This window comes from Apteryx mantelli, chromosome 2 (assembly GCF_036417845.1).
Source record: "Apteryx mantelli isolate bAptMan1 chromosome 2, bAptMan1.hap1, whole genome shotgun sequence".
Taxonomy (NCBI): domain Eukaryota; kingdom Metazoa; phylum Chordata; class Aves; order Apterygiformes; family Apterygidae; genus Apteryx; species Apteryx mantelli.
In genome coordinates, this window is record NC_089979.1 from 42,942,339 (window position 1) to 42,961,589 (window position 19,251).

At 42.0% G+C, this 19,251-nt stretch overlaps 1 protein-coding gene across 3 annotated transcripts in view; it reads right to left on the reverse strand.

The window, feature by feature from the left end:
• The window catches only part of STAU2 (staufen double-stranded RNA binding protein 2), a 182,797-nt gene that overhangs the window by 116,963 nt on the left and 46,583 nt on the right, over positions 1-19,251 (reverse strand). For all 3 annotated transcript variants that reach the window (XM_067290559.1, XM_067290558.1, XM_013942834.2), the window contains exons 6-7: positions 7,307-7,466; positions 2,157-2,264 (exon numbers count right to left, since the gene is read on the reverse strand). In XM_067290559.1, coding sequence (XP_067146660.1) covers positions 2,157-2,264; positions 7,307-7,466 — 268 coding nt within the window. The remainder of the gene's footprint in view (positions 1-2,156; positions 2,265-7,306; positions 7,467-19,251) is intronic.

Consider the following 19,251-nt stretch of genomic DNA (forward strand, 5'->3'; position numbering starts at 1 on the left):
AACGAAACCATACACTCAGTTTCAATGGACACACTGACATTATCATGCAAAACCTGGGCTCTGCAGGCTCTCCCTATTCCCCACCTATTATGCAATTCTGAAAACATGTTTACATAGAACTTTACATATCTTTATGACCATTACTTACTTAGTTGCATAACACAGCACTGTTGGAACATTTGTCAGATGAAGAAAAGGCTGATCATTTTATAGCTACCACACAAAAAATGCTAGAGAAAGCTTTGATGCATGCCTGGAATAACACGAAACCATTTGTAAAAAGAACCCTATTATAAACATCAGATCCTGTGGATTACCCCTAATTGTTCAATAGTTTTATTGAAATATAAGCCATCTTTTAAAACCCAAGTTAAACCAGAACTCTATTTAAGAATATCACCTCTACTTAAAGACAGGAAATAACACAAAACCTGTTTTGGAGAGCAAGAAAATGTCTTTTTTCAACATTCTTCTAAACATTCTATAACAAGTGTCACATTAGACTTTTCCTCTCCTAAGTACAGCTACCTTCATTCTTTCCTCAACAAATGCTGTCTCTTAAGGAGGCTAAAACATAGGAATGAGGTTAGGAACATATTCAAAGTACTATCCCTCTTTCTAACTTCCCAGATATTCTGTGATCCACGACCATTCATCTCTCTGTATTTTAGTGCATTGATTTATATGGTACTATTCCAAATGCTTTTTAATACTTAAGGTAGAAAATGATCTGTGAAAGCTGAAATGTTAATTAAGAATTTCCTTTTTTGAAACACAGGCATGTGTTTCCATTATGTCTGATCCTACATAAGAATTACAATATTCTTTCCATATAGTTGCAAATTGATATGCCAACACCTCCAGTTTTATCCCCGAGATTTTACTTTCTCTTCATTTTCTTATCAGCTCATGTTATTTTTTTTTGCAATTATAGACCATATACATGAAACACATGTCCATTTGCTATTCTGCATATATATGTATGTGTGTGTGTGTGGGGGGGTGTTTATACACACACACACACACACACATGCATATATATATACACCCTGAATATATATATCTTTAGTCAATAAAATAATTCTATACCTTTGGCCCTCCTGACTACTGTATGATAGGTCACACTCAGATTTCTAAGAAGCTCTAAATAGCTCATTTGACATTGGCCAACTCACGGATGTGGGCCAAACATGCCAGTAAATTGTATACAGCACACTCTATATCATGCCACACTGTATTTTATTTTTTGGCATGTAAATATGTATATATACTTCATGTACAAAAAATACTGGAGAAAATTACCACTACCAGTATAGGCACTACACGTCCTTCAAATTTATTCAGTATAAGTGTATAATAAAAAGCAGAAAAATAAAAACCAACAACTTCAAAGTGCCATTTAAACCAGGATTCTCTTCATTTAAATGAAAATCAAAACTTGAAATTTGATGGATTCTACAGTAAGATTAGATTTTTACAACCAGCTTGTATAAAGCTTTCTCATCGGAAAAATTCTGCTGTTACTATTACTCATCTTCCTGTAGTTAGTTCATTGATTGCATTGGAGCTATTCCAAAAATTCTTTATTACTTAAGGTAAACAAAGGTGTCAGAAGCAGTTTCATAGATAAATTTGTATGAAATGTCAAAAAAATCATGAAGGCTTAAGCAGAGATTGATAAGGAGTTGAACATTGTGCAAGACAAAAAAAATATATTTATGACTTTCTGAAAATGGCAAATAGGATGTGAAGTGGCTCAATGGGAACTTCTGTAGTGAATGCACACCTTACAAAAATCTCCTACAGTTAAAGCAAATATCTCGACTGACTCCATTTTGAGAAACAATTTCAATTCAGATTGGGTGTGGCCACTGGTTCCAAAATCCCACACCCCACAGGGGATGCTTGAACAGTCTTTCTACCATCCACTTGTTACCACCCAAATGTTAGGTCTATAATGCTCTGACAGAGCACCTATTATAATAGTAAAAACTCAGTGTCTTAGATTCAGATGTATTACCAAACTTTGCTATTTATAATTTGCGTGAATTTAAAAGTGTCATCTTCATAATTATTATTATTTTTAATCTTGTTGAATTTTAGTGGCAGCTTTTTTTAATACTTTCTCAGCAAACAAATAAATATGTAACACATACCTCAAAACTGACAGGTATATTGCGTTTCAAAGCAATTTCAAACACTACACTGATCTCAGACTTGTTTGCATCTTTATCTTCTTCTGTTTCTTTTCCTGCTTCTCCATTCTGAAAAATGAATACATGATCATAGTAAAATATTTTTTTAGAAGATAAAAAATGTAATATGCTCTTCCCCCCATTTATTAAACACTTCTGAGTTCTGTCATGCTGTAAATCTTTGTATACCTACTTCAGTACCCCACTGTCAGCCACTCACTGACCTGTAAAGCTGTATAAAATGCAGTTATGCTTCATATTGCTCATGCTAAAAGAACACACGCACATTAGCTTATAAATGGCTGTTAGATGGCAAAGTAGCTTCTATTGATTTTAGGCTTATTAATAACATGGATAATAATCAACTAAACACACTGCTTGTGTCAAACACGACTATTAAAGATCCTGTGATCTCTTTCTCAGCCTCCCCCCGTGGACACCCCTTCCAAGCAGCGGGCAAGTGCCTGCATTTCTCTCAGAAGAAATTCAGTGAATCAGCCCTACACTTCGACTGGGTCACCAGGTTGCAGGTGTCCTCAGCAGGTCCAGCTGGTTAATGGCCCCTCCGCAGCCTTCCCTCTGGGAGGTATGACCAGTATGAAAAGGTAGTGACAGAGAACAGCTTGCTCAACACAAAACTTTATTTATTTATCCATAGGAACATAACAAACAGGGAGGATAAGGGATAAAACAACAAAAGGAATATATAAACGTTATCCTACCTAAAATTCAGCTTTGTTTTGCAGTTAAGGTAAGTCCTACTTTTCTCACAAAACCACCAGTATGGGGATCAGTCAAACAGCTATCACGTTCTATAACTTCTGCCTTTTGGTCTTTGACCCCAGGCCACATTTTCCTTAGTTCTCAGAGGTTTAACTTTCAGTTACTTTCAACCTCAAAAGCCGTGAACATTTCAAACTGAGATCTCTCAACAACCTTGTAGCCTTGGCCAGACTCTTAATTTTTTATTAGGGGAGGTAAACATCAAACCAACAGTGCTGAACTAGGTGGATTCCTGCAGAGTTTCAGTCTTGCATAATAAAGACTGATATAAATCTTTAGCCACCAGTATAAATACAAAATCCAGATACTGAAGTTATAAAATAACATTACAAAAAATTAAGTTCTTCACAATAACAATGAAAATTATCAAGATTTTATCTACCCTTTGTTAACTCTTAATATATTAATCTTTAACATAAAGTGGGACCAAAAATGCAGCAGAAGCAGGCAACTTTAATACACAGACTTGGGGAACTTTTTGTCTCATTAAATGGTCACAAAATTTTCAGTGGAAAATGCAATTTACTTCCCTGCCAGTGATCTGGAGCTAAATACAAAACAAAAAATTGATAAAGTTTGCAGAAGCTGCCAAAAATAAAGGCTGCAGTACTAAGCAACAGTAAGAGGAGCCAGAATGAAATTACGTAGCACCTCTGGCTCATTTCATACAATGAAATGTAAAGTACTACTGAAATCAAGAATGTGGGTCATTATTTATAGGACAGGCAAAGCAGTGATTCAGTAAAGGACTTAGGTTCACAGAGAATAATCAACTGAACAGAGTTGAAAGGATAACACTTGAAAGCACACATGTATTTTGGGGATACAGAGAATATCAAACAGAAACTGTGGGGTACTATTATTACTATAAACAACTGTAGTGAGAACCTTACTTAATACTGTATTCAGTTAAGCTTGTGTTTTATAAAGGAGACTGATAATCGGAAAGGCAGAGAAAAGCAGCTGTAAGAATGAACTATTGATTACAAGAAGCACTTTAGACTGACAGACTATGGAAACAATCAGTTATATAAGAAGATTTTAAAATTACTTGAGCATAATTGATAAACTTATATGGGGAAGAGATTTTTTAGAGCCGTTTCTCAGATTTAACAAAGACATGAAAAGACGTACTAGATAGAAATCAAAGCTAAGTAAATTTAGAAGAAATACAACACTATTTATCTTTAAAAGGGAGAATAATCAATCACTGGCATAAATTACATAAAATTATATAATAGAGTCCATCCATTGGACTGTCACTAAGTCTTTAAGTTAAGATTTTTTTTAGGTTATACTCAAGCTTAACCACACATGCAGAGTCCAATGTAGAAATTACTGTTTAAAATTTCATGATTAATACAAACACATCAGTCTAAAAAATCATTAAATGTCCGTTCTTAAAACTTCAGTCCTTGCCTATTCTTCCATCACACACAGCAAAGCCTAACTGTGAGTGGAGACTAAGGAGGATACGTCTTTAAGGATTAGACCTTAGTACTGAGCAATAAGGTTTCAAGTCTTAAGTCATCTGACTCCCTTAACTTCAGGAAGATAAAATATGTCCAGGAGTGTCTAAGGTGCTTTGGATTTAAATTTGATCCTCATTCCAGAACTGACACTTAAATTGTAAGGCCTTTCCTAGGCCTCCGTTCTACGAGGCAGCAGAGCTCCTTTGGCAGATGCACAATAGTTCTTTTATGAAAGCAAGTCACCTATACCCCTGCTCTGTTTGCTGTTTGTTTCTTGTTTCTTTTCACCTTATGCTTTCTACATGTTTGTACAATGAAGTATTAAGACAATAATGTTTCTCTTCAGTGGTTTAATATGGGTAAAAGATTTTGCACTTGACTCATTTAGTTAAAAAAAAAAGAAAAAACTTGGCATCTCCAGATGAAAGAAGAATATAAATAAATCTGCATTAAGCAAATACAGTTATATAGATCAAAAGGCAAAACCACACATTTATTGTGCTATATTCCAGGGATCCCATTCCAGTGAAGTTCTTTTCATGACTAACGGCATGCAGGGCTAGACTGGTCTCAGCAGCTCTGTCCTTGCTCCCTCGCATTGCTGAAAGCATAGCGGCAATAAGAGATTGGGGGAGAAAGAAGTTCAGCTGGTCAGCTGATAAGGCCAGCCAGACTAATGCCAACTAGCTCTGATCTGCATATGACAAATAAGGTATGACAAATCACGCATCTTCCATGGCAGGTGCAGATCCCAGCAGGTCAGTCCAGCTGAAGGAAGCAGAGCTTTAGTGAGCTGGACAGGGTCCCATGCTGAGGGCACATGTCACCACTCTGCAGCGGACAGGAGCTCTGCATGTGCCTCACGTGGCCAGCAGCAGGGAGGAGCCTCAGCCTCAGCATGGTGAAGCCCTTAAACACTACTTCAACCTGTCAGTTCTTTGGATAGCTGCACCCAGCGCCACACAGGGCAGTTCTTTGTACTCCACTGTGCCCTGGGCACAGCGTCACCTCCAGCCTTCCACAGGCACCTGCGACTCTAACCCATAGAGTAACAGAGATTATTCTTCATCATGACTCCCGTCAGCCAGCAACCTTTACCTTCAGCATGACCAAGCTACACAGACTCTCCTGACTGAGGACTCGATTCAGTTTCCTACCCACAGACATCTGCCATTTGAGATCCTGCAGGATCCTTACTGGCCTTCAGCTGCTACGCCAGAACATCACGGTACTCCCACTGGTCTTGCCAGTAGCATGCAAATACCTCAGTGACCTCAGGGTATTGTCTCCTGACAATCCTTCCCTATTTTTCTCATTACATACATAATTTATGCTGGTGAAGAGAAGATTTATTAGCTCAAGATTGAGGCAACAACTCAGATTGCTACAAGAATTTAGGAAACTCAATTTGCACAACTGCGTCCTCTCCTAAAAGCCTGCAAACTCTAAGAGACAATAATCTAAACAGACACTAAATAGACCAAATTGGACATGAATGTGAATTTAGGATTCCATTACTGCCGCTAAGTAAATAAATGTTACCCAGGTTTCACATACATAGGCTATAAAAACCAAGCATTTAAACCCACCTATCTTACTTATTATTCTATGCACTTAGATAACAGCAGTTTACTTTCCATGCTGACTAATAGATATCTTGAATTCAAGGATTCTTTTTATAAAATACAATATTATATATATAATTTTCAAAAATAAGAATATGTTGATCTAAAAGTACAGTTCAATAATATGACATTCCCACTCGGCTTTGTGCTTAGCATTCATCATCAACCTATACTTTTGTCTGGAAACCAGAAGAGAAAGGAAGCGAATTAAAAACAGGAAAGGAAATGGAAATTCTACTTAAGACTTTACATATTTCTTTTAATAGCTTTTCTGTTTAAAAAAAATCAATACTAATTTTAGTAAGTGGTTTTAAAGAAAATTTCCTGATCCAGAAAAATGATACAGCACAACCAAAGGGGTGAGTCAAACACTCTTTGGACTGAAAGGAATACATTTAGATATAGGGTGAGGCAGATGGATGTGCTTTTGATACAGAAAATTATTTCCATTCTTAAAAAGCAGCTTGAAACAACCACACAAGACACTGAAGGTAGTTTTAGTAATGTTTTGCACCATGCACAGTATTTCAACAGGAGTCATCAGAAAGAGAATACAAAAAAGGAATTGTCTCCTGATGCATTTGTTCTGGCTCATTTGGCTCATTTATTATTTTTGTGCTTTGAATTTGCAATGATTATTCTAAGAATAATTTTTCTGCTAATATATTTTTTAAAATATAACACAATATTTTCATTTATAAGCAACAATATACACCATTTGCAAACACAACAGTGAGAAAGCTAACTATTCAGAAAGGGACTAAGTGGCTAAAAGCCTAAAACCATCTGACAGCTGTTCAGTAAGCTCAGTCAGGCTCATAGGGGGACAAGTCACTTCAACCGTAAATATCACATTCATGACACAACATACGTGTAAGATCAATAATTCATTCTCTGTAAAGCCACTGATTAAATTGACATTTTCCCTACTTTTGGGATAAATCTCAGTTATTTTCTATTATTTTACTTAACCACTGTCGATAATCCTCTCATCTTTAAAACAGCTGCCTACTTTTACTATTTAAGTCTAGTTCCATGTTAGGTGTGCTTTTATTCAGAAATAGCACTAACAACTTTTTACTATTGCTCCTCTCTTTACTGAGGCTAATATGTAAATAAATAAATAAATAAATAGATTAATTAATTAAACACTGAAAAGCTGACAAATAAATTGTAAGATTTGGCATCTTAATGTGGAGATTAGGCAGAGTACATTTTTTGAAACACAAACCTGAGGTAATTTTTCTGGAATAGGCTCATTCTGGAGAGCTTGAAGGGCCTTCATTGCAGCATTATGTCTAGCAGCTTGACGAGTCTTTCCTTCACCAAAAAACTCACTGTTGCCAACAGTTAACTGGACATAGAAAATTTTAGGCACTGGGCAGTGATACCTGGAGAGAGGTCATGAACAAGTTAATGCATTTCTATACTTCAGAAACCAGAAATACAAGTTATCAATTTTAAATGTGCATTTTTATGTAATATACAACAGTAGTTAGGATTACAATGTTACCTCTTCTCACAGGGTAAGACCTAACACTCAAATATATGACCCATTCCTCAGCCAGTCCATCAGTAATTCTGACAGCAATCTCGACATGCCCACTAGCTCTGCACTTGTATTTGCATTGCTCTGCAATGAGCTGAACTACGCTTCAGGTGAACCTGCCAGCTCTACCCTCTCTCTGGTTTTCATCCTGAGAGCATTAAGCCTAAGGAGAACTGAAAGCTCCAGGGGAAGCTGTGCCTGTGAGACTCTTATTTCCCAAGGGAAAGTTGTATAGAGGAAGCAGGAATGTGAGGTCTCTCCCACAAGGGTTCTGCGACATGCCTGCATGTCTCAGGTCTTGCAGTGAACAGAGAGAAAATCAGATGGCAGAGACTGAGGGATCTGGAAAATGTACTTCTAGTCTCTTCTTAAAGTTCAGTTTTTGAAATTTTTGTAGAGAATAGGAAGGAGTTCTCTTCCAACAGCATAACAGAAGGTAGGAAGAAGCTCTCCTCCTACATTGAACATTATCCAGGCACTGAAAGAAAGGCAGTAACCACCATCCCTTTTTTTTCCTTTTTTTGTCTCCCTACAGAAAAATCTCCAAATATAATGGCAGAGCTTGTTTTAATATGTTTTTGAATATACAGCACTGAAAGAAAGATAAAGTAAAAAATTGGAAGTTTTCCTATCAAACAGTGCAGCTATTATACCTTAAAGGACGCAATACCTTTACTCATATCAACTCCACATTTCTATTTTCAGTAATAAAAATAGCCAACCCAACCTATACTCCCTAGCCAGAAACCTGCCTCCTGCTAGCATAGAACGAAGAAGGCGAAATAATGCCATTCTTGGTTTTGGAATATCCCGTCACAGCACTATGATGACTACAAACACAAGAGCTTGTCAAAGCAATTTCTACAGTAAAGAAGTGGGTTTTTCCCCCTAGCCCCAGAAAAAGTAATTCAGCACAGACAGTTAGTTCTTGTCACTGTTACAATTATAATCTTTTAACAGAAAATTAAGAAAAAAACCTCTGTAAATTAAGAAAATTCCCTCCAATGAGGGAATTTGCTTTCTACTCTATGCTCTCTGGTCAAGTATGCCAGGGGCTCCTTCCTCAAAAAATGGCTCTTCTAACACACTTGAAATTTCTTCCTCAGAAAAATATATGTGTATTGGAAATGGTTTCTCATTTATGACATAGAACTTGTACATATTTTACTGTGATGTAAAAAAGCCCAGAACTTCAAAGCTTGGCCAAAAGCTAGGCCGATCACAACAAAAATAGAAACACTCAAAATCACAGCATTTTTCCTTCTTCTTCCTCTTAAAGGACCCCTACTAAAACATACTCCCTTCAATTTTGTCTCTTGATACAGGTGGTGATATTTTCTATGAAGACTTTTTGACTTTTCAGTTACAATAGTAATTGATGTTTCCTCTGTCTTGAGGATGAAGTCAGGTTCACCAGCTGATAGTCCACAAGATCCTATTATCCCTTGTCCTTCTTAAAGAGGCACATGACATTTTCTTACAAGATGACAGGCACTGTCCTTTATAATGACAAAACCAGCTCCCCCAGCATATCAGATCTACCCTATCTTGTCACAGGCTTGTACCTCTTGTTTGCTTGAATGATCCCTAAGTTCTCTTCTCTACCATGGGTAGTAAGTAATTCACTCCCCCTGACTCTGCCACTAGGCACAGGGAAATCTGAGTCCAGATCTTGCCAGTAAAGACCAATGCAAAGCAGGCACTGAGTACCTCAGTACACCCTTTTCTGTGTCCTTTGTCACAAGGTTCCTCGCTCCATTCAGCAGGCTGAATTGCTGCGTTTCTTATTGACCTTCACACCCCTAGCCAATTCCATTTCCAAATGAGCTTTAGCTTTCTATATTTCATCAAAATTGAGATTATCTTAGTTATTAGCTTGATTAAACCTACACTTGAAGGCAATATGGTATGACTTATCAAGAGTGACCACTGTATATTTTTAACAGCCAGAGTATGCCAAGTGGCACAAAGGTATAAAAAAATATTACTATATTTTTGGCTCTACTTTGCTAGTTTTACACTGCTTCAATGAAGTTAGTTCAGATTTGTGCCAGTTCAAGTGAGGTTAAGAACTGAGTTAACGTCTAGATGATTTAATTTCCCCAGCAGTAGGAGTTTAAGAGTTAAAACACGGAAACCAAATTAGAAACTACTTGCTCTTTCCCTTTAAAGGTAACCACTATATTCCATTAAAGAGAAATTAGAGATACTAAACATTGTAGAAGGGAGTGGTAATAAACCTAAATTTTATTATAAAAACCTATGACAAAAAAAAAAAAATCAGATGCTTCTAAACTGATCCATCTAAATTTAAGTTTCTATATTAGATATGCAAATATATTGTAATACTATAAATATCATCCACAGAAAATATGCATATTTATATGCATACTTATATATATGCATGTGATATAATATATATGACACATTATATCATCTACACATGATTACAAAAAACTATAAAATAGAACACAGGCACTTTCTGGAAACACTACAAAGCCCCTATATGAATATTAAATATCACACTGCTATTCATTAACTAAGCTGCTGACAAACCAAAGCAGAGAAACAGATGGGTAGCCCTAGAACTTTAATTTGTAACTCACTCCAGTCTGTTCTTCACTGCTTTTGACATCTAGCATTCCCCTTCTGTCTCCCTACACTACCAAAAGATACAAAAATAAAATCAAGACAACGCTAATGTGGCAAAATCTACAGTTCTTACTTAGACAAAGTACAGTGGCATCAGAGGGAGATCTACCTCAAAAAGAATGGATTTTCCTCACAATATTTAAAGGTAGATTTTCACCCTTTCTCTTGGCTTCATAAGTTTATGTGAAATTTGTCCTATATCAACACTTTCCTTTGATTTATTAGTTTTATTTGGATTGCAATATTGTTTTAGGGAATATGTTAAAAATAAATGTAGGGAATATAGGTAATAAATCAAAATAATAACTTGAAAGAATGTAAGTCTAAGAATCAGGAATGGGCCTTTGACACAAAACATAGTTCACAGTATATCTCAAAAAGTGTAAAAATATTACTTACTGAAAATCAAGGGAAAAATAAAGAAAAGCTTCATCAGTTTAGTCACTACCAATGGACTAGATGAGTGGCTAGGTTCATAACTCTACTTCTTCCACATCTGGCTTAGAGTTGGCTGTCACTGGCTCCTCTACTAGAACACTGCTCATGTAACTCCTCTAAAGTGTTTTCTTAGTTTATCACAGAATCATGGAATAGTTGAGGTTGGAAGGTACCTCTGCAGATCATCTATTCTAACCTCCAGCTAAAGCAGGGTCTACCAGAGCAAGTTGCTAAGGAGGGTGTCCAGTCACATTCTGAGTATCTCCAACGATGGAGACTCCACAAACTCTCCGGGCAACCTGTTCAGTGTTCAATCACCTTTACAGTAAAAACTTTTTTTATGTTTAAACAGAATTCCCTGTATTTTAGTTTGTGCCCACTGCCTCTTGTTCTTTCACTGGATGCCACTGAGAAGGGTTCACCTTCTTTACTCCCTCCCATCAGGTATTTATACACATAGACAAGATCTCCCTGAGCCTTCTCCAGGCTAAACTGTCCCAGCTCTCTCAGCCTTTCCTCATATGAGAGATGCTCCAGCCCCTTAATCATCTTTGTGGCCCTTTGCTGCATTTACTCCAACTGGTCCACGTTTTTCTTGTACTGAGGAGCCCAGAACTGGACACAGTACTCCAGATGTGGCCTCACCAGGGCTGAGTAGAATGGAAGGATCACCTCCCTCCACCTGCAGGCAAAGCTCTTCCTCATGCACCCCAGGATACCATTGGCTTTCTTTGCCACAAGGGTGCATTGATGTCCCACTTGTTGTCCAATAGCACCCTCAGGTCCTTTTCTGCAAACCTGCTTTCCAGCTGGTTTGAGTTAATTCCTGTTATTCCTCCCTAGGGGCAGGACTTTTACATTTGTTGAGCATTTTCATTTGTTGAGCTTCATGATATCCTTGTCGGCACATTTCTCCAGCCTGTCAAGGCCCCCCTCTGAATAGAAGCACAACCATCTGGTATATCAACCACTCCTCCCAGGTTTTGTATCATCTGAAAACTTGCTGAGGGTGTGCTCTGTCCCATCATCCCAGTCACTGATGAAGGTGTAAACAATACTGGCCCCAGTACTGATCCCGATGGACACCACTAGTGACTGGCCTCCATCCGGACTTCATGCCTCCATCTGGACTTCATGCCGCTGATCACAGCCCTTTGAGTTCAGCAGTTCAGCCAGTTTTCAATCCACCTCACTATCCACTTACCTAGTTCATACTTCATCAGTTTGTCAATGAGGATGTTATGGGAGAGACAGTGTCGAAAGCCTTGCTAAAGTCACGATAAATAACATCCACAGCACTCCCCTCATCCACTGAGCTAGTCATCTCAACGTAGAAGGCTATCAGCTTGGTCAGGCATGATCTTCCCTTCGTAAATCTGTGCTGACTACTCCCAATCACCTTCTTGTCCTTAATATGTTTGGAAATGCTTTCCAGAATGATTCACCTTCCCAGGGATCAAGGGGAGGCAGATCAGCCTGTAGTTACCCAGATCCTCCTTCTTGTGCTTCTTGAAGATAGGTGTGACATTTGCATTCTTCTAGTCCTCAGAGACCTCCCCTGATTGCCACAACTTTTCAAAGATAATTGAGAGCAGCCTTGCAGTGACATCAGTCAGTTCCCTCAGTACTCATGCATGCATCCCATTGGGTCCCATAGACATTTGTATGCCCAGGTTTTTTAAATGTTCCCTAACCTGATCCTCCAAGGGTAAGTCTTCACTGCTCCAGACTTTCCTGCAGGTCTCAGGGGCTTGGGATTCCTGAAGGCAAATCTTACCAGTAAAGACCAAGGTGAAGATGGCATTGAGTAGCTTGGCCTTTTCTGTGTCCTCTGTCACCAGCCCCCTGCACCATTCAGCAGCAGGCCCACATTTTCCCTAGTCTTCATTTTGGTGCTGATATACCTGTAGAAACCTTTCTTGTTGCTCTTCATGATTCAAATCTAGATGGGCTTTGGCTTTCCTAACCCCATCCCTGCCTGTTTGGACATGGTCTCTATATTCCTCTGGGGTCACCTGACCCTTCTTTCATCTCTTGTATGTTTCTCTTTTATGTTGGAACTTAGTCAAGGAGCCCCCCGTTTATCCATGCAGGCCTCCTGCCACCTCTGCTTGTTTACTAGCACATCAGGAGGGATGAGTCTTGAACTTGGAGGAGGTGATCCTTGAAAATTCAACCAGCTCTCCTAGACCTCTATTATTTCCAGGACCGTATCCCATGGTATTATTTCAAGCAGATCCCTGAAGAGGCCAAAGTCTGCTCTCCTGAAGTTCTGGGTCATGATTCTGTTATTTGCCTTGTTCCCACCTCTCAGGATCCTGAACTCCACCATCTCATGGTCACTGCAGCCAAGGCTGCCCCCAGCCTTCACATCCACAAACAATTCTTCCTTGTTTGAAAGTATGAGGTCCAGCACAGCATCTCCTCTCATTGGCTCCTCAATCACCTGTGTTAGGAAGCTGACATCGACACACTCCAGAAACCTCCTCAATTGCTTGTGCCCTGCTGTGTTGCCCTTTCAGCAGATTTTGGGTGGTTGAAGTCCCCCATGAGGAGGAGGGCCTGTGAACATGAACCTTATTCCAGCTATCTGAAGAAGGCCTCATCTACTTCTTCCTGACCAGGCAGGACTTCCACCACAACATCACCCACATTGGTCTCCCTCTAATCCTAACCCATAAACTCTAAACTGGCTCATCATCCATCCCTAGGCAGAGCTCCATGCATTCCTGCTGCTTTTTCACATAAAGGGCAACTCCCCCTCCTCGCCTTCCTCACGAGCCTGTATCCATCCATTGCAGCATTCCAGTCATGTGAGCTATCCCACAATGTCTCTGTGATTCCAGTGAGATCATAGCCCTGCAACTGCACACAGATCTCTAATTGCTCCTGTTTGTGCCCCACGCTGAATGTGTTAGTGTACAGGTACTTCAGATGGACACCCAGCCATACTGATTTTCCAGAAAGTGTGAGAGCTTCCACAACACTGTGCTATAGGTACTTCCCTATTTGTGTGCATATACTTGGGGTGGGCCCCTTTCAGCCCTGTTTTGTTTGCTGCAGGGTTTCTCTTGTCCACATCATCCTGAAGCCTTTGCTTACCAGCTTGGTTCACTACTTCTTCACTTGATTGTGAATTGTAATCTCCTTGCACCATCATTCCTAGTTTAAAGCTCTCCTCAGCAGGTTGGCCAACCTGTTGAAAAAGATGCTTTTGTCCCACTTGGTCAGGTAGATCCCATCTCTTCCTAGCAGTCCTCAATCCTTGAAGAGGGTCCCATGGTCATAAAAACCAAATCCCTGCTGTCAACACCAGCTGTGCAATCAATTGTTGACCCACAGGATCCATCCATTGCTCCTCAAGCTCTTCCCCCTCACTGGCAGATTTGAAAGGAAAACCATCTATGCCCCATGCTCTGGGAATGACTATCACTCCCAGATCCATACAGCTATGCTCGATATGCTCCAAGTGTCCCCTAGTTGTATCACGGGTGCCCATGAGGAAGAGCAGCAGAGGATAATAGTTCAAAGGCCAGACAAGCCTTAGCAGGCTCTACACTACGTCCTGATCCGAGATCCCAGCAAGCAGCAAATCTACCCAGACAGCAGGTCAGGTTGGCAGATGGGGGTCTCCATCCCCTGCAGCAGGAATTCACCCACTACTATTACTTGCTGCTTCCTCCTGGTGCTGCTGCATGGTTCAGGCTCAGCTGGTTTGGATGTTTTGTTGGACAGAGCTCCCAGCCCCTTATTTGCTGCCAGGGCACTGAAACTATTCTGTAGTCGCAGATCTGCAGGTGGAGCAGGAGCCTTCCTCCTGGTGCCAGAAGTCACAGGCTTCCAGCCTTCATCATCACAGGAGTCTCCATTTCCCATCCAAAAAGTACTCACTCGCCCTGTCCCTCCTTTGGTACAGTTGGGGGTTCAAACTCTTGTACCTGCAGGGTCTCGGAGAAGATCCAATCTCTTTCCCATCACCTCTACGTGATGTGCAGTTTGCTGACCTCCTCTCACAGCTCTTTTACTTGGTGAAACAGAGCTTCCATCACTACACACATCCAAAAGACAAGGAGATTGCCCTCCCCTGTCCCAGCCTCACAGAATCACAGAATCACAGAATGGTTGAGGTTGGAAGGGACCTCTGGAGATCATCTAGTCCAACCCCCCTGCTCAAGCAGGGTCACCTAGAGTACGTTGCACAGGATCGCGTCCAGGAGGGGTTTGAATATCTCCAGAGAAGAAGACTCCACAACCTCTCTGGGCAACCTGCTCCAGTGCTCTGTCACCCTCACAGTGAAGAAGTTTTCCTCATGTTCAGATGGAACTGCCTGTGTTTCAGCTTGTGCCTGTTGCCTCTTGTCCTGTCGCTGGGCACCACTGAAAAGAGTCTGGCTCCATCCTCTTGACACCCTCCCTTCAGATACTTGTACACGTTGATAAGATCTCCTCTCAGCCTTCTCTTCTCTAGGCTAAACAGGCCCAGCTCTCTCAGCCTTTCCTCATAAGAGAGATGCTCCAGTCCCCTAATCATCTTTGTAGCCCTTCGCTGGACTTCCTCCAGTAGTGCCACATCCCTCTTGTACTGGGGAGCCCAGAACTGGACACAGTACTCCAGATGTGGCCTCACCAGGGCTGAGTGGAGGGGGAGGATCACCTCCCTCGACCTGCTGGCAACACTCTTCCTGATGCACCCCAGGATACCATTGGCCTTCTTGGCCACAAGGGCACATTGCTGACTCAGGCTTAACTTGGTGTCCACCAGCACTCCCAGGTCCTTCTCCGCAGAGCTGCTTCTCAGCAGGTTGACCCCCAACCTCTACTGGTGCCTGGGGTTATTCCTCCCTAGGTGCAGGACCCTGCACTTGCCTTTGTTGAACTTCATGAGGTTCCTCTCCGCCCATCTCTCCAGCCTGTCCAGGTCTCTCTGAATGGCAGCACAGCCCTCTGGTGTATCCGCCACTCCTCCCAGTTTTCTATCGTCTGCAAACTTGCTGAGGGTGCACTCTGTGCCTTCATCCAGGTCATTGATGAAGAAGTTGAACAAGACTGGACCCAGTACTGACCCCTGGGGGACACCGCTGGCTACAGGCCTCCAACTAGACTCTGCGCCGCTGAGCACAACTCTCTGAGCTCTGCCATTCAGCCAGTTCTCAGTCCACCTCACTGTCCACTCATCTAGCCCCCACTTCCTGAGCTTGTCTATGAGGATGTTAGGGGAGACAGTGTCAAAAGCCTTGCTGAAGTCAAGGGAGACAACATCCACTGCTCTCCCCTCATCTACCCAGCCAGTCATCCCATCATTGAAGGCTATCAGATCGGTTAAGCATGATTTCCCCTTGGTGAAGCCATGCTGACTACTCCTGAGCACCTTCTTGTCCTCCACATGCTTGGAGATGGCCTCCAGGATGAGCTGCTCCATCACCTTTCCAGGGATGCAGGTGAGGCTGACTGGCCTGTAGTTCCCTGGGTCCTCCTTCTTGCCCTTTTTGAAGACTGGGGTGACATTGGCTTTCTTCCAGTCCTCAGGCACCTCTCCTGTCCTGCCTGACCTTTCAAAGATGATGGAGAGTGGCTTAGCAATAACGTCCGTCAGCTCCCTCAGCACTCGTGGGTGCATCCCATCAGGGCCCATGGATTTGTGGGTGTCAGGTTTGCTTAAATGATCTCTAACCTGATCCTCCCCGACCAAGGGAAAGTCTTCCTTCCTCCAGACTTTCTCCATGGTCTCCAGGGTCTGGGGTTCCTGAGGGCTGGCCTGAGCAGTAAAGACTGAAGCAAAGGCAGCATTCAGTAACTCTGCCTTCTCTGCATCCTTCGTCACCAGGGCACCCACCCCATTCAGCAAAGGCCCCACATTTTCCCTAGTCTTCCTCTTGCTACTGAGGTATTTGAAGAAGCTATTCTTGCTGTCCTTGACATCTCCTGCTGGATTTAATTCCAAAGGGGCCTTAGCTTTCCTCGTCGCATCCCTGCATACTCTGACAACGGCAGAAAAGGTCATGGAGAACAGGAGAGGTGCCTGAAGACTGGAAGAAAGTCAAGGTCATTCCAGTCTTCAAAAAGGGCAAGAAGGAGGACCCAGGGAACTACAGGCCAGTCAGCCTCACCTGCATCCCTGGAAAGGTGATGGAGCAGCTCATCCTGGAGGCCATCTCCAAGCATGTGGAGGACAAGAAGGTGATCAGGAGTAGTCAGCATGGCTTCACCAAGGGGAAATCATGCTTAACCAATCTGATAGCCTTCAACGATGGGATGACTGGCTGGGTAGATGAGGGGAGAGCAGTGGATGTTGTCTCCCTTGACTTCAGCAAGGCTTTTGACACTGTCTCCCCTAACATCCTCATAGACAAGCTCAGGAAGTGGGGGCTAGATGAGTGGACAGTGAGGTGGACTGAGAACTGGCTGAATGGCAGAGCTCAGAGAGTTGTGCTCAGCGGCGCAGAGTCTAGTTGGAGGCCTGTAGCCAGCGGTGTCCCCCAGGGGTCAGTACTGGGTCCAGTCTTGTTCAACTTCTTCATCAATGACCTGGATGAAGGCACAGAGTGCACCCTCAGCAAGTTTGCAGACGATAGAAAACTGGGAGGAGTGGCGGATACACCAGAGGGCTGTGCTGCCATTCAGAGAGACCTGGACAGGCTGGAGAGATGGGCGGAGAGGAACCTCATGAAGTTCAACAAAGGCAAGTGCAGGGTCCTGCACCTAGGGAGGAATAACCCCAGGCACCAGTAGAGGTTGGGGGTCAACCTGCTGAGAAGCAGCTCTGCGGAGAAGGACCTGGGAGTGCTGGTGGACACCAAGTTAAGCCTGAGTCAGCAATGTGCCCTTGTGGCCAAGAAGGCCAATGGTATCCTGGGGTGCATCAGGAAGAGTGTTGCCAGCAGGTCGAGGGAGGTGATCCTCCCCCTCCACTCAGCCCTGGTGAGGCCACATCTGGAGTACTGTGTCCAGTTCTGGGCTCCCCAGTACAAGAGGGATGTGGCACTACTGGAGCAAGTCCAGCGAAGGGCTACAAAGATGATTAGGGGACTGGAGCATCTCTCTTATGAGGAAAGGCTGAGAGAGCTGGGCCTGTTTAGCCTAGAGAAGAGAAGGCTGAGAGGAGATCTTATCAACGTGTACAAGTATCTGAAGGGAGGGTGTCAAGAGGATGGAGCCAGACTCTTTTCAGTGGTGCCCAGCGACAGGACAAGAGGCAACAGGCACAAGCTGAAACACAGGCAGTTCCATCTGAACATGAGGAAAACTTCTTCACTGTGAGGGTGACAGAGCACTGGAGCAGGTTGCCCAGAGAGGTTGTGGAGTCTTCTTCTCTGGAGATATTCAAAACCCGCCTGAACGCGATCCTGTGCAACGTACTCTAGGTGACCCTGCTTGAGCAGGGGGGTTGGACTAGATGATCTCCAGAGGTCCCTTCCAACCTCAGCGGTTCTGTGATTCTGTGATTCTGTAATTTCCCAGAAGATCTAGAAGCAGAGCCTGCAAACTGGTGCCTCTGTGGGCTGCAGCATGCAGAAGAAATTCTGCTATGCAAAAGCAGTAGGTATCTTGATAGCCCATCCCACCTCATTACTTCACAATCTTCTTGAAATAAAAAAATGTGGTGGAACTGTCAGCAACTACCTACATTTGGAGAAAAATACCACATCCATCATAAGTTCCTATTTCTTGTCGAGTTACTAGGCTTCCCCTTCTCTCCATTCCATGCAATGGAGGAAAGCATATGAACCTTAACCCACTTTATAAACTCAGGTCCCACAACAGGCCCTCTCTTTTTCCCTTCCCCCCCACCTTTTCTTTTAAATAGTGTTTAGGGAGCTATTTATGTGATAATATGGAAAATGATATTCAGCCTGTGGCTCTAGAGCCTCAGGCAGCTCTCTGGCATTGGCAGAATGATTAGGCTTTTATATGGTTTTGATTAAACTTTTTTTGCTCTGCTTGGCCTCAAGCAGAGTTAACAGAGCACTGATAACATGAACATTGCCAGGAAAGTGTAAAGGAGCACCTGAGGTCCTCAGAAAATGAACTAAATCTGCAGGATCTTGGCTTCTCTACAATTTGGACAGTGTCAAATAGAAAAGAAATATCCCCAACTTTTCAGTAGTGAGGACAGAAGAACGAGACAGTGTTAGTGAAAGCCTTAAAAGTAATCATAATATTACAATCTAAAAGTACAGTGCAACCATTAGACTGAGTTTTAACATGGAGTAATTCTGCATCCTAAAGAGGCACTCTAACAAAAGGAACAGTGCCATGCAAAGTTAAGATATTCTATCTGCCACTGATCATCAATGAATTTTCCCTATATTTTACATTTGACCTACTAAAAGGATTGAAAGCAATAACAATATTGGGAATATTTATATATAATTTGTTGATTATTATACAGTAACATACCAGCACAGTATTTTCTGTCACAAGGATTCCTAAACTTCAGTCCTATACTACTTAGCCCTCTGTCGATCTGTTCAGTCACAGAACTGAAATACTCAGTATTTCAAACAGTAACACTTCAAATACAGACTCTTAAGGTTTCT